This window comes from Nerophis ophidion, linkage group LG04 (assembly GCF_033978795.1).
Source record: "Nerophis ophidion isolate RoL-2023_Sa linkage group LG04, RoL_Noph_v1.0, whole genome shotgun sequence".
Taxonomy (NCBI): domain Eukaryota; kingdom Metazoa; phylum Chordata; class Actinopteri; order Syngnathiformes; family Syngnathidae; genus Nerophis; species Nerophis ophidion.
The window spans coordinates 4,598,107-4,612,471 of NC_084614.1; the positions used below are offsets into that span (position 1 = coordinate 4,598,107).

Here is a 14,365-nt window from a genome sequence, read left to right on the forward strand (position 1 = left end):
CCATATTTGGGGTCACTAGAACAAAGAAGACCATAATTAGGGTCACAGGAACAAAAAAGACCATATTTGGTGTCACAGGAACAAAGACGACCATGTTTGGGGTCACTAGAACAAAGACAACCATAATTAGGGTCACAGGAACAAAAAAGACCATATTTGGTCTCACAGGAACAAAGACGACCATATTTGGACTTTTCTCTCGAGTTGTCCCCTCAGCTTGTTAATGTTTGGATGAGTTAAGGGTGCAAGAAGGCCTCCAACATGGCGCCTCACAAATGGACCAATCTTCTCGTCACTGTCCCAATACTTTTGTTCTTGCGGCCTCAAAGTTGTTTTCAGACGACATCTGCTTCAAGTCCACAGAAAATAATACTGATGGTGGACAGGTGCGCCTCAGGTGCGCAGCGAGGTCGCGGGGGACGTCCGAGTCGAGACGCTGCACACCTCCATGTTGGTGAAGCGTCCTTCGCCGCCGCAGTCGGGCAGCGAGGAGGAGGAGGAGGAGACGATGTTCTTCAGCCTGTGGAGGGCCACCAGGAGCAGGCTGAGCAGGAGCAGCAGGAGGCCCAGGAAGAGGCCGACGTAGACCTGCACACTCCCGCCCCCCCGACCCCGCGACCAGGAGGAGGAGGAAGCTGACGTCACGTTCCATGTGGGCGAGAGGCGGGGGAAGGTGCCGTTTCCCGCTGTGGAGGTGTCATCGTTGCCCACGGCGACCACGTCCATCCCTGACATCCCAGCTGGACCTTAGGAGAGAGGACACGTTAATATTGTGAGAAAATATTGCATTAAATAACTCATTATTATTATATTTTACATCATTATAATAAGATCAGACAAACATTGCAGGGAGACAGAACAGGATCAAACATTACAGAGAGACAGAACAGGATCAAACATTAGAAGGGAGACAGAACAGGCTCAAGCATTGCAGGGAGACAGAACAGGATCAAACATTAGAAGGGAGACAGAAAAGGATCACACATTACAGGGAGACAGAACGGGATCAAACATTACAAGGAAACAGAACAGGATCAAACATTACACAGAGACAGAACGGGATCAAACATTACAGGGAGACAGAACAGGATCAAACATTACAGGGATACAGAACAAGATCAAACATTACAGGGAGACAGAACAGGATCAAACATGACAGGGAGACAGAACAGGATCTCAAACTCTACAGGGAGACATTACAGGATCCAACATTACAGGGAGACAAAACAGGATCAAACATTAGAAGGGAGTCAGAACAGGATCACACATTACAGGGAGACAGAACGGGATCAAACATTACAGGGAGACAGAACAGGATCAAGCATTGCAGGGAGACAGAACAGGATCAAACATTGCATTAAATAACTCATTATTATTATATTTTACATCATTATAATAAGATAATAAGATCAAACAAACATTGCAGGGAGACAGAACAGGATCAAACATTGCAGGGAGACAGAACAGGATCAAACATTACACAGAGACAGAACGGGATCAAACATTACAGGGAGACAGAACAGGATCAAACATTACAGGGAGACAGAACAAGATCAAACATTACAGGGAGACAGAACCGGATCAAACATTGCAGGGAGACAGAACAGGATCAAACATTGCAGGGAGACAGAACAGGATCAAACATTACAGGGAGACAGAACAGGATCAAACATTACAGGGAGACAGAACCGGATCAAACATTGCAGGGAGACAGAACCGGATCAAACATTGCAGCGAGACAGAACAGGATAAAACAATGCAGGGAGACAGAACAGGATCAAACATTGCATTAAATAACTCATTATTATTATATTTTACATCATTATGATAATATCAGACAAACATTGCAGGGAGACAGAACAGGATCAAACATTGCAGGGAGACAGAACTGGATCAAACATTGCAGGGAGACAGAACAGGATCAAACATTGTAAGGAGACAGAACAGGATCAAACATTGCAGGGAGACAGAACGGGATCAAACATTACAGGGATACAGAACAGGATCAAACATTGCAGGGAGACAGAACAGGATCAAACATTACAGGGAGACAGAACAGGATCAAACATTGCAAGGAGACAGAACGGGATCAAGCATTGTAAGGAGACAAAACAGGATCAAACATTGGCAGGGAGACAGAACAGGCTCAAACATTACAGCGAGACAGAACAGGATCAAAAATTACAGGGAGACAGAACAGGACCAAACATTGCAAGGAGACAGAACAGGATCAACATTAGAAGGGAGACAGAACAGGATCAAACATTGCAGGGAGACAGAACAGGATCAAACATTACAGGGAGACAGAACGGGATCAAACATTACAGGGAGACAGAACGGGATCAAACATTACAGGTAGACAGAACAGGATCAAACATTACAGGGAGACAAAACAAGATCAAACATTACAGGGAAACATAACAGGATCAAAGATTGCAGGGAGACAGAACAGGATCAAACATTACAGGGAGACAGAACAGGATCAAACATTGCAGGGAGACAGAACGGGATCAAACATTACAGGGATACAGAACAGGATCAAACATTACAGGGAGACAGAACAGGATCAAACATTACAGGGAGACAGAACAGGATCAAACATTGCAAGGAGACAGAACAGGATCAAACTTTACAGGGAGACAGAACAGGATCAAACATTGCAGGGAGACAGAACAGGATCAAACATTGCAGGGAGACAGAACAGGATCAAACATTGCAGGGAGACAGAACAGGATCAAACATTGCAGGGAGACAGAACAGGATCAAACATTACAGGGAGACAGAACAGGCTCAAACATTGCAGGGAGACGGAACGGGATCAAGCATTGTAAAGAGACAGAACAGGATCAAACATTGCAGGGAGACGGAACGGGATCAAACATTACAGGGATACAGAACAGGATCAAACATTGCAGGGAGACAGAACAGGATCAAACTTTACAGGGAGACAGAACAGGATCAAACATTGCAAGGACACAGAACAGGATCAAACATTGCAGGGAGACAGAACAGGATCAAACATTGCAGGGAGAAACAACAGGATCAAACATTACAGGGAGACAGAACAGGATCAAACATGACAGGGAGACGGAACAGGATCAAACATTACAGGGAGACAGAACAGGATCAAACATTGCAAGGACACAGAACAGGATCAAACATTGCAGGGAGACAGAACAGGATCCAACATTGCAGGGAGAAACAACAGGATCAAACATGACAGGGAGACAGAACAGGATCAAACATTACAAGGAGACAGAACAGGATCAAACAGTGCAGGGAGACAGAACAGGATCCAACATTACAGGGAGACAGAACAGGATCAAACATTACAAGGAGACAGAACAGGATCACACATTACAGGGAGACAGAACAGGATCAAACATTACAGGGAGACAGAACCGGATCACACATTACAGGGATACAGAACAGGATCAAACATTACAGGGAGACAGAACAGGATCACACATTACAGGGAGACAGAACAGGATCACACATTACAGGGAGACAGAACAGGATCAAACATTACAGGGAGACAGAACAGGATCAAACATTGCAGGGAGACAGAACAGGATCCAACATTACAGGGAGACAGAACAGAATCAAACATTACAGGGAGACAAAACAGGATCAAACATTGCAGGGAGACAGAACAGGATCAAACATTGCAGGGAGACAGAACAGGATCAAACATTACAGGGAGACAGAACAGAATCAAACATTACAGGGAGACAGAACAGGATCAAACATTGCAGGGAGACAGAACAGGATCACTGACGGGTCTGCCGACTTCCGGGACTACTTACCATAAAAAGGTGAGAAACAGGTAAAGGTTGGGGGGGGCTTCAGGAAGTCCAGCTATGGCTATGAAAACTTCATAGCCATAGCACAAATAAACATCTTACATAGAATCAACCAAACTTGCAACAGAGGACAGGGAGTGGGAGCTGCTGTATAAATGCTACTCAGCCATCCATGACCTCTAAGGAGAATCAAGCTGTGCAGAAGGCGTGCAACTCTTACCTCACGATATTAACTATATTATTATTAATTCAACTCTCATGATAACTATATTATTATTAATTATTATTACATGATCTCTATCTGTTATTATTACATATCTCATTAAAACTATGTTATTATTACCTAATCTCTCATGACAATTATTATTTTATTCATCTCTAATTATTATGACATAATATCTCATGATAATTAGCATATTACTTGATCTCTCATGATTACTATTTTATTACATAATAACTATCATTATTAATTAATCTCTCATGAGAAGTATTAATTTATTAGATAATCTCTAATTGTTATTACATAACATCTCTCAATTAACAAATTATTGTTACTTAATCCCTCAAAACTATTATTTTATTAGATAATCTAATTATTATTTCATAATTTCTCATAATTAACAAATTACCACTTAATCGCCCATGATAACTATATTATTGTTACTTAATCGCTCATAACTATTATTTTACTAGATTATTTCAAATTATCATTACATAATATCTCATGATAATTATTATTACTTATTCCTGATTATTATTTTATTACATAATCTTATATAATTTATTACATAAACTCTCATAACTATATTATATAACTCATAACTGTATCTCATGATAACTATTATTAGTACTTATCTCATGATAATAACTATAATATCACATATCTCATAATAACTATGCTATTACATAATATCTAATGATAACTACATTATTACATAATAACTGATGATAATAACTGTATTATTAGTACTTATTAACTCATAACTATTGTTACATAACTCATGCAGGTGAGCACGACCCCAAAAGGGAGGGACAAGCGGTAAAAAATGGATGACAATAACTTTATTATTATATAACTATGTGACTGTCCTAATCTGGATTAGCTGCGTCCATACTTTTGTCCAACATATTTCATGTTTTTTTCTCCATTGCGCAATAATTATTGAAACAACAAAAGTCATAAAATTTCTTGTCATATATTTAAAAAAAATAAATACTAATATGGTTTTAAAAAAAAAAAGGAAGTAATTAATGTTCATTATTTCCGCCAAATAAAAGGCAAAACCTGGCAACTAAGAAGTTGACCAGCAGAGGGCGACATTGTTGCATAGAATTTTATCCGCGGCGTCCATCGAAAGTCCTTCTTTCCTTATTTGGACACTGACCTTCTCCACGGAGCAAGTGATTTTCCTAGGGGTCATTTGTTTATTATTATTATTATTATTATCATTATTATTAGATTTATTCAACATTGATTACTTTTGTAACATTGTCACTTCCTGTTTCCTGTCTCCCCCTTTCCGCCCGTCTTCAGTCACATGACCGTGTGTGTCTCTCTTTAGCTCCGCCTCTCCGCGCCTGCGCTGTGGGTCGCCCCTCGCCATAATCCCTGTGATCGGACTGCGTCATCGTCAGCCGGAGTGCGTGGTGATTGTGCCTAATGAAGCTTTTTGTCGCCTAGCAACGAGGTGCGGGGTCGCGCCGTGTCACGCGCGCCTCATTTAATCACGTGACTGCGCGTGTGCGTGGACGATAATGAAACAAAGGGGGCGGATCGGCGTCGTCAGGCCTATTTTAGGGCGCAAAAGCCCCTTTAAATAATTTGGTGTGACTTTTTTTTTTCAAAAATAAAGCAGATATAATTAATATAATAAATAATAACATATTTGTTCCGCCTGAATGACGATACGGAAAACCTTAGCAGGCAGCAGCAGTGGTTTAGTGCGTCCACGTTCTGCCGTCTTACGGAAGTAAACCCGGAAGTAAACGTCTTTCAAATCTATTTTGTTATTATATTTAGCAAATTTTTATGAAGTTATATTCATAAACGGCAACATTTACAAACAATAAACAATAATAATCAAATAAGTACAAAAACAGTACAAATCAGCACCAGTTGGTTCTAAACTCAATAAAACCACTTAAATAAAATGTTAAGGGGGGGGGGGGTGTACCCGGGACGCTAGGTACACCGTTGAGCCCTCTGGAGACGTCGTGGGCTTCAAATCAACGAAACGTCGATGAAGCAGGGTGCCCACCCGAAGACCCCAATGACATACTTACCCTCCCTTTCACTCCACACCGACTGCTACCGTCAAGACTGTTCCTACTTACCAAAGGGATTGAAACATCTAGTTCTATTTGCTTTACAGTTCCTAAAACATTATTTTCATTTTTATAACATTTGTTCTTAAACATTATTTTCATTTTCATAAGATTGGTTCCTAAAATATTATTTTAATTTTCATAACATTAGTTCCTGACACATTATTTTCATTTTCATAACATTGGTTCCTAAAATATTATTTTAATTTTCATAACATTAGTTCCTGACACATTATTTTCATTTTCATAACATTTGATCCTAAAACATTATTTTCATAACATTAGTTCTTCAAACATTATTTTCATTTTCATAACATTAGTCCCTAAAACATTATTTTCATTTTCATAACATTAGTTCCTAAAACGTTATTTTCATTTTCATAACATTAGTTCCTAAAACATTATTTTCATTTTCATAACATTAGGTCCTGAAACATTATTTTCATTTTCATAGCATTAAATGCTAAAACATTATTTTCATTTTCATAACATTAGTTCCTGAAACATTATTTTCATTTTCATAACATTAGTTCCTAAAACATTATTTTCATTTTCATAACATTAGTTCCTGAAACATTATTTTCATTTTCATAGCATTAAATGCCAAAACATTATTTTCATTTTCATAACATTAGTTCCTAAAACATTATTTTCATTTTCATAATACTAGTTCCTAAAACATTATTTTAATTTTCATAACATTAGTTCCTAAAACATTATTTTCATTTTCATAACATTAGTTCCTAAAACATTATTTTCATTTTCATAATACTAGTTCTTAAAACATTATTTTCATTTTCATAACATTAGTTCCTAAAACATTATTTTCATTTTCATAACATTAGTTCCTGAAACATTATTTTCATTTTCATAGCATTAAATGCTAAAACATTATTTTCATTTTCATAACATTAGTTCCTGAAACATTATTTTCATTTTCATAGCATTAAATGCCAAAACATTATTTTCATTTTCATAACATTAGTTCCTAAAACATTATTTTCATTTTCATAACATTAGTTCCTGAAACATTATTTTCATTTTCATAGCATTAAATGCCAAAACATTATTTTCATTTTCATAACATTAGTTCCTAAAACATTATTTTCATTTTCATAACATTAATTCCTAAAACATTATTTTCATTTTCATAATACTAGTTCCTAAAACATTATTTTCATTTTCATAACATTAGTTCCTAAAACATTATTTCCATTTTCATAACATTAGTTCCTGAAACATTATTTTCATTTTCATTGCATTAAATGCTAAAACATTATTTTCATTTTCATAACATTAGTTCCTGAAACATTATTTTCATTTTCATAGCATTAAATGCCAAAACATTATTTTCATTTTCATAACATTAGTTCCTAAAACATTATTTTCATTTTCGTAACATTAGTTCGTAAAACAGTATTTCTCATTTTCATAACATTAGTTCCTAAAACATTATTTCTCATTTTCATGACATTAGTTCCTAAAACATTATTTTCCATTTTCATAACATTAGTTCCTAAAACCTTATTTTCATTTAAATAACATTAGTTTCTAAAAGATTATTTCTCATTTTCATAACATTAGTTCCTAAAACATTATTTCCATTTTCATAACATTAGTTCCTAAAACATTATTTTCATTTAAATAACATTAGTTTCTAAAACATTATTTTCATTTTCATAACAATAGTTTTCGTAAAACATTACTTTAATTTTCATAACATGAGTTCCTAAAACATTATTTTTGCCAAATATTCCGCCAAATTGTCAACGATTTATCTGCTGACTGTCTCGGTCAGGGGTCCGCTCCCTTTGGCTTTGAAACAAAATGTCAACAAAAAGTACTTAATTTATTACATTTTATTTGATTTACTTTGTTTATTTTTAATTCGACAGTTGTTCTTTTTGGGATGTCTTCATATGAAAACTAATCATATTTTAATATATTGCCAATCAAAATGTACGTCAACCAATTGTATTGTTTGTAGCGGCTTTTTACCGCTAAGCTACCATTGGACGGATGAAAAAAACAACATTTTATTTATTTACATTTTTATGAAGTTGCTTTGACGGATGATAAGGTTTTAATTTTCCCTTTGAGTCAGAATACTGGAGGGACTTGATTTATAAATTCATCTGTGACACGTAAGTTTGTATACACTGCTGTCATCTGTGACATGTTGCAAGTTTGTATACACTGCTGTCATCTGTGACACCTAATTCTAATTATATATATGCAAACACTTTCAAGGAACCTCCTGGGGACTAAGCCCCGCCTGTTCCTCAAACCTAGTGACGCTCCTGGTTAGTGTAAGATTAGTGTGTGTGTGCGTGTGTGTGTGTGTGTGTGTGTGTGTTCTGTCAAGTTGCGATTAAAGGATTTTCTTCTCCATCGTGAGAGAAACATTTAGTCGATGATCCCCGAGAGGACCCTTGTTTGATGAATAATGGAAACGATTGATGTGTGACAAAATGTCATGACATTTACTGTGTGTGTGTGTGTGTGTGTGTGTGTGTGTGTGTGTGTGTGTGTGTGTGTGTGTGTGTGTGTGTGTGTGTGTGTGTGTGTGTGTGTGTGTGTGTGTGTGTGTGTGTGTGTGTGTGTGTGTGTGTGTGTGTGAGAGAGAGAGAAACAGCTGTCACAATACCCAGAAAATACCAGATAATGTCATGCATAAACATAACGGCCCGATCACAAACTACCAACAAAACACGTTTGTATAAATAAATATATATATATATATATATATATATATATATATATATATATATATATATATATATATATATACAAACACACACATATGTATATATGTATATATACATACATACATATATCTATATATATAATACACACATATGTATATATATATATATATATATATATATATATATGTATATATACATACACAAACACACACATATGTATTTATATATGTATATATGTATGTATGTATGTATGTATATCAATATAAACACAAACATATGTGTATATATGTATATATACATACATACATATATCTATATATATAACACACACATGTATATATATATCCATATATATATATCTATATATATATGCTATATACATACACAAACACACACATATGTATTTATATATGTATATATGTATGTATGTATGTATGTATATATATATTTTTTATATATAAATGTATGTAAATATGTATATTTATGTATCTGTATGTATACATGTATGTATATGTATATATATATACATAAATGTACTCTGTATATATATACATACATATATATGCATATATTTACATACATATATAAGTATGTTTACATACATACAGAGATATACATATACTGTATGTATATATATATATATATATATATATATATATATATGTGTGTGTGTATGTATATACATACATACAAACCCCGTTTCCATATGAGTTGGGAAATGCTGTTAGATGTAAATATAAACTGAATTGCAAATCATTTTCAAGCCATATTCAGTTGAATATGCTACAAAGACAACATATTTGATGTTCAAACTCATAAACATTTTTTTTTTGCAAATAATCATTAACTTTAGAATTTGATGCCAGCAACACGTGACAAAGAAGTTGGGAAAGGTGGCAATAAATACTGATAAAGTTGAGGAATGCTCATCAAACACTTATTTGGAACACCCCACTGGTGTGCAGGCTAATTGGGAACAGGTGGGTGCCATGATTGGCTATAAAAACAGCTTCTATGAAATGCTAAGTAATTCACAAACAAGGATGGGGCGAGGGTCACCCATTTCTAAGCAAATTGTCGAACTGTTTTAGAACATTTCTCAACGAGCTATTGCAAAGAATTTAGGGATTTTACTATCTACAGTCTGTAAAATCATCAAAATGTTGAGAGAATCTATACAAATCACTGCACACAAGCGATGATATTATGGACCTTTGATCACTCAGATGGTATTGCATTAAAAAACGACATCAGTGAGTAAAGAATATCACCACATGGGCTCAGGAACACTTCATAAAACCACTGTCAGTAACTACAGTTGGTCGCTACATCTGTAAGTGCAAGTTAAAACTCGGCCATGCAAAGCAAAACCCATTTATCAACAACACCCAGGAACGCCGCCAAGCTCATGTAAGATGGACTGATGCAAAGTGGAAAAGTGTTCTGTAGTTTGACAAGTCCACATTTCAAATAATATTTGGAAACTGTGGACGTGGTGTCGTCCGGAACAAAGAGGAAAATAACCATTTGGATTGTTTTAGGCGCAGAGTTCAAAAGCCAGCATGTGTGATGGTATGGGGGTGCATTAGTGGCCAAGGCATGGGTAACTTACACATCTGTGAAGGCACCATTAATGCTGAAAGGTACATACAGGTTTTGGAGCAACATATGTTGTCATCCAAGCAACGTTATCATGGACGCCCCTGCTTATTTCAGCAAGACAAGTGTTACAACAGCGTGGCTTTGTAGTAAAAGAATGCGGGTACTTTCCTGGCCCGCCTGCAGTCCAGACCTGTCTCCCATGGAAAATGTGTGGCGCATTATGAAGCGTAAAATACGACAGCGGAGACCCCGGACTGTTGAAGGACTGAAGCTCTACATAAAACAAGAATGGGAAAGAATTCCACTTTCAAAGCTTCAACAATTAGTTTCCTCAGTTCCCAAACCTTTATTGAGTGTTGTTGATAGAAAATGTGATGTAACACAGTGGTGAACATGCCCTTTCCCAACTACTTTGGCACGTGTTGCAGACATGAAATTCTAAGTTAATTATTATTTGCAAAAAAAAAAAAAAAAAAATATATATATATATATATATATGTATGTATGTACATTCTATATATACATATGCACAGTGGGTATATATGTATGCATATACACACATAAATGTGTATACATCTATATATGTATAAATATAAATATATGTATGTACATATACGCACATAAATGTGTATATGTGTATTTAAATATGTATATATACATATATACACATTTATGTGTGTATATGAATGTATATATGTATGTACAGTATATATACATACATATATATATGTATGTATATATGTACAAAATGTAGACTCTTGATTGACATGTCATTGAAAGATGGATAATGTGTACCGTGGCTGTTCCCAATAAGTCGACCCTCCCATAGCCAATCCAAAATACTAAAAGTGCTCAATGGTGGTCACAATAAAACACCATGTAAATAAAACACCATGTAAAAGCTACACCGTGTAAATGAACGGCGAGTGAAAGAAAAGTGAAACAAACCTGGTCAGTCGTCAGGCAGCACACAAACAAACACAATCCATCTTCTTGTCTTCTCGTCCTCTGTCCACACACACACACTCTCTTTCATCTCTCTCTCTCTCTCTCTCTCTCTCTCTCTCTCTCTCTCTCTCTCTCTCTCCCTCTCTCTCTCTCTGTCTCATCACCACACACACACATATATACACACTCTTTAGGTGATCGATGATGAGTTTGATAAGCAGTGTGTGTGTGTGTGTGCGGGCGTTACACACACACACACACACACACACACACACACACACAAACACACACACACACACACACACACACACACACACACACACACACACAAACACACTGGTTATCATTTGGAATGGTGACCAAGTTTTTAATCATGACTTGTGGGGACCAGCACAGTGGGCACTACAGGTTGTGGAGGCATAAAAAAACGAGGTAAAATGGCCACTGCCTAGTTAACTCATACACGTCTTTAAATCTCTGGATTGATGAAGTAATGTGCTGTTCATACTTACTGGGGACCCTAGGGAAAAGAGTTCATATGGTTCATGGGGACCAAATTGTCAAGTTCAAACACTGATGACATCTATTAAACAAGACAAGAAGCAAAGAATCGAAACAGAGACAGAATTCAATTTGGCTCAGTGAGGAGAAACGTATACGTTTGTACCCCTGTGCAGTGTCATTAGGCTTTGCCAAAAGATTGTACGCCTCCTGCTTTTGTTTGGACCTTCCCTGACCACGTGGCAACAGCTGTTTTCTAAGGGACGGGGTGGTTAACAGCCATCGCCTTTAAATTACAAAAAAGTTTAAAAGAAGAGGTCGGTTATAAAAATAAAAGTCGTAGAAAAACAGAAAAAAGAGGTTCATAAAAGAGTTCAAAAGAGCGGTGGCTGGAGGAGAGTCAGGCCCTGCTTCCTCTCCGCTTTGTAGGTCTTGGGTCAGGGCAATATCGTTCTGTTGATTACAATACATGAAAAAATGTATTGATACGCTGCCCGGATCATATTATGTTTAGGTTTTTGAGTCTTTTTGTATTATGTTCTGTTAGTGTTTGACTTCTTTAGTTCCTGGTTCTACTTGTTTAAGTCAGGGTCCACGTTAATCAATTCAGAGGTCCCCTAGAGCGATGTCCCCATACCGTCAGAGGTCCCCTAAAGGTGACTGTGTAAACAGAGCGATGTCCCCATACCGTCAGAGGTCCCCTAGAGCGATGTCCCCATACCGTCAGAAGTCCTCTAAAGTTGACTGTGTACGGTATGCTCACCCCATACCGTCAGAGGTCCCCTAGAGCGAAGTCCCCATACCGTCAGAGGTCCCCTAAAGGCGAATGTGTAAACAGAGCGATGTCCCCATACCGTCCGAGGTCCCCTAGAGCGATGTCCCCATACTGTCAGAGGTCCCCTAAAGGTGACTGTGTAAACAGAGCGATGTCTCCATACCGTCAGAGGTCCCCTAGAGCGATGTCCCCATACCGTCAGAAGTCCTCTAAAGTTGACTGTGTAAACAGAGCAGTGTCCCCATACCATCCGAGGTCCCCTAGAGCGACGCCCCCATACTGTCAGAGGTCCCTTAAAGGTGACTGTGTGAACAGAGCGATGTCCCCATACCGTCAGAGGTCCCCTAAAGGTGACTGTGTAAACAGAGCGATGTCCCCATACCGTCCGAGGTCCCCTAGAGCGATTTCCCCATCCTGTCAGAGGTCCCCTAAAGGTGACTGTGTAAACAAAGCGATGTCCCCATACCGTCAGAGGTCCTCATACCGTCCGAAGTTCCCTAAAGGTGACTGTGTGAACAGAGCGATGTCCCCATACCGTCAGAGGTCCCCTAAAGGCGACTGTGTAAACAGAGCGATGTCCCCATACCGTCCGAGGTCCCCTAGAGCGATTTCCCCATCCTGTCAGAGGTCCCCTAAAGGTGACTGTGTAAACAAAGCAATGTCCCCATACCGTCAGAGGTCCTCATACCGTCCGAAGTTCCCTAAAGGTGACTGTGTGAACAAAGCGATGTCCCCATACCGTCAGAGGTCCCCTAAAGGCGACTGTGTAAACAGAGCGATGTCCCTATACCGTCCGAGGTCCCCTAGAGCGATGTCCCCATACTGTCAGAGGTCCCCTAAAGGTGACTGTGTAAACAGAGCAATGTCCCCATACCGTCAGAAGTCCTCTAAAGTTGACTGTGTAAACAGAGCAGTGTCCCCATACCATCCGAGGTCCCCTAGAGCGAAGTCCCCATACCGTCAGAGGTCCCCTAAAGGTGACTGTGTAAACAGAGCGATGTCCCCATACCGTCAGAGGTCCCCTAGAGCGAAGTCCCCATACCGTCAGAGGTCCCTTAAAGGCGACTGTGTAAACAGAGCGATGTCCCCATACCGTCCGAGGTCCCCTAGAGCAAAGTCCCCATACCGTCAGAGGTCCCCTAAAGGTGACTGTGTAAACAGAGCGATGTCCCCATACCGTCAGAGGTCCCCCTAGAGCGATGTCCCCATACTGTCAGAAGTCCTCTAAAGTTGACTGTGTAAACAGAGCAGTGTCCCCATACCGTCCGATGTCCCCCTAGAGCGATGCACCCATACTGTCAGAGGTCCCCTAAAGGTGACTGTGTGAACAGAGCGATGTCCCCATACCGTCAGAGGTCCCCTAAAGGTGACTGTGTAAACAGAGCGATGTCCCCATACATTCCGAGGTCCCCTAGAGCGATTACCCCATCCTGTCAGAGGTCCCCTAAAGGTGATTGTGTAAACGAAGCGATGTCCCCATACCGTCAGAGGTCCTCATACCGTCCGAAGTTCCCTAAAGGTGAGTGTGTGAACAGAGCGATGTCCCCATACCGTCAGAGGTGCCCTAAAGGCGACTGTGTAAACAGAGCGATGTCCCCATACCGTCCGAGGTCCCCTAGAGTGATGCCCCCATACTGTCAGAGGTCCCCTAAAGGTGACTGTGTAAACAAAGCGATGTCCCCATACCGTCAGAGGTCCTCATA

At 38.6% G+C, this 14,365-nt stretch overlaps 1 protein-coding gene across 1 annotated transcript; it reads right to left on the reverse strand.

Moving 5' to 3' along the window:
- Positions 1–391: 391 nt before the first annotated feature.
- Positions 392–11,615, reverse strand: LOC133550776 (serine-rich and transmembrane domain-containing protein 1-like). Its single transcript, XM_061896808.1, has 2 exons — positions 11,387–11,615; positions 392–746 (listed from the first exon to the last, which is right to left on the reverse strand). Exon 2 carries the CDS (start codon positions 733–735, stop codon positions 394–396), a length of 342 nt encoding a protein of 113 aa, XP_061752792.1. The 5' UTR covers positions 736–746; positions 11,387–11,615; the 3' UTR covers positions 392–393.
- Between the last annotated feature and the right edge of the window lie 2,750 nt (positions 11,616–14,365).

Excerpts from the sequence above, each read along its gene's own strand:
- LOC133550776 (XM_061896808.1), bottom strand. The coding sequence starts at position 735 with ATGTCAGGGATGGACGTGGTCGCCGTGGGCAACGATGACACCTCCACA.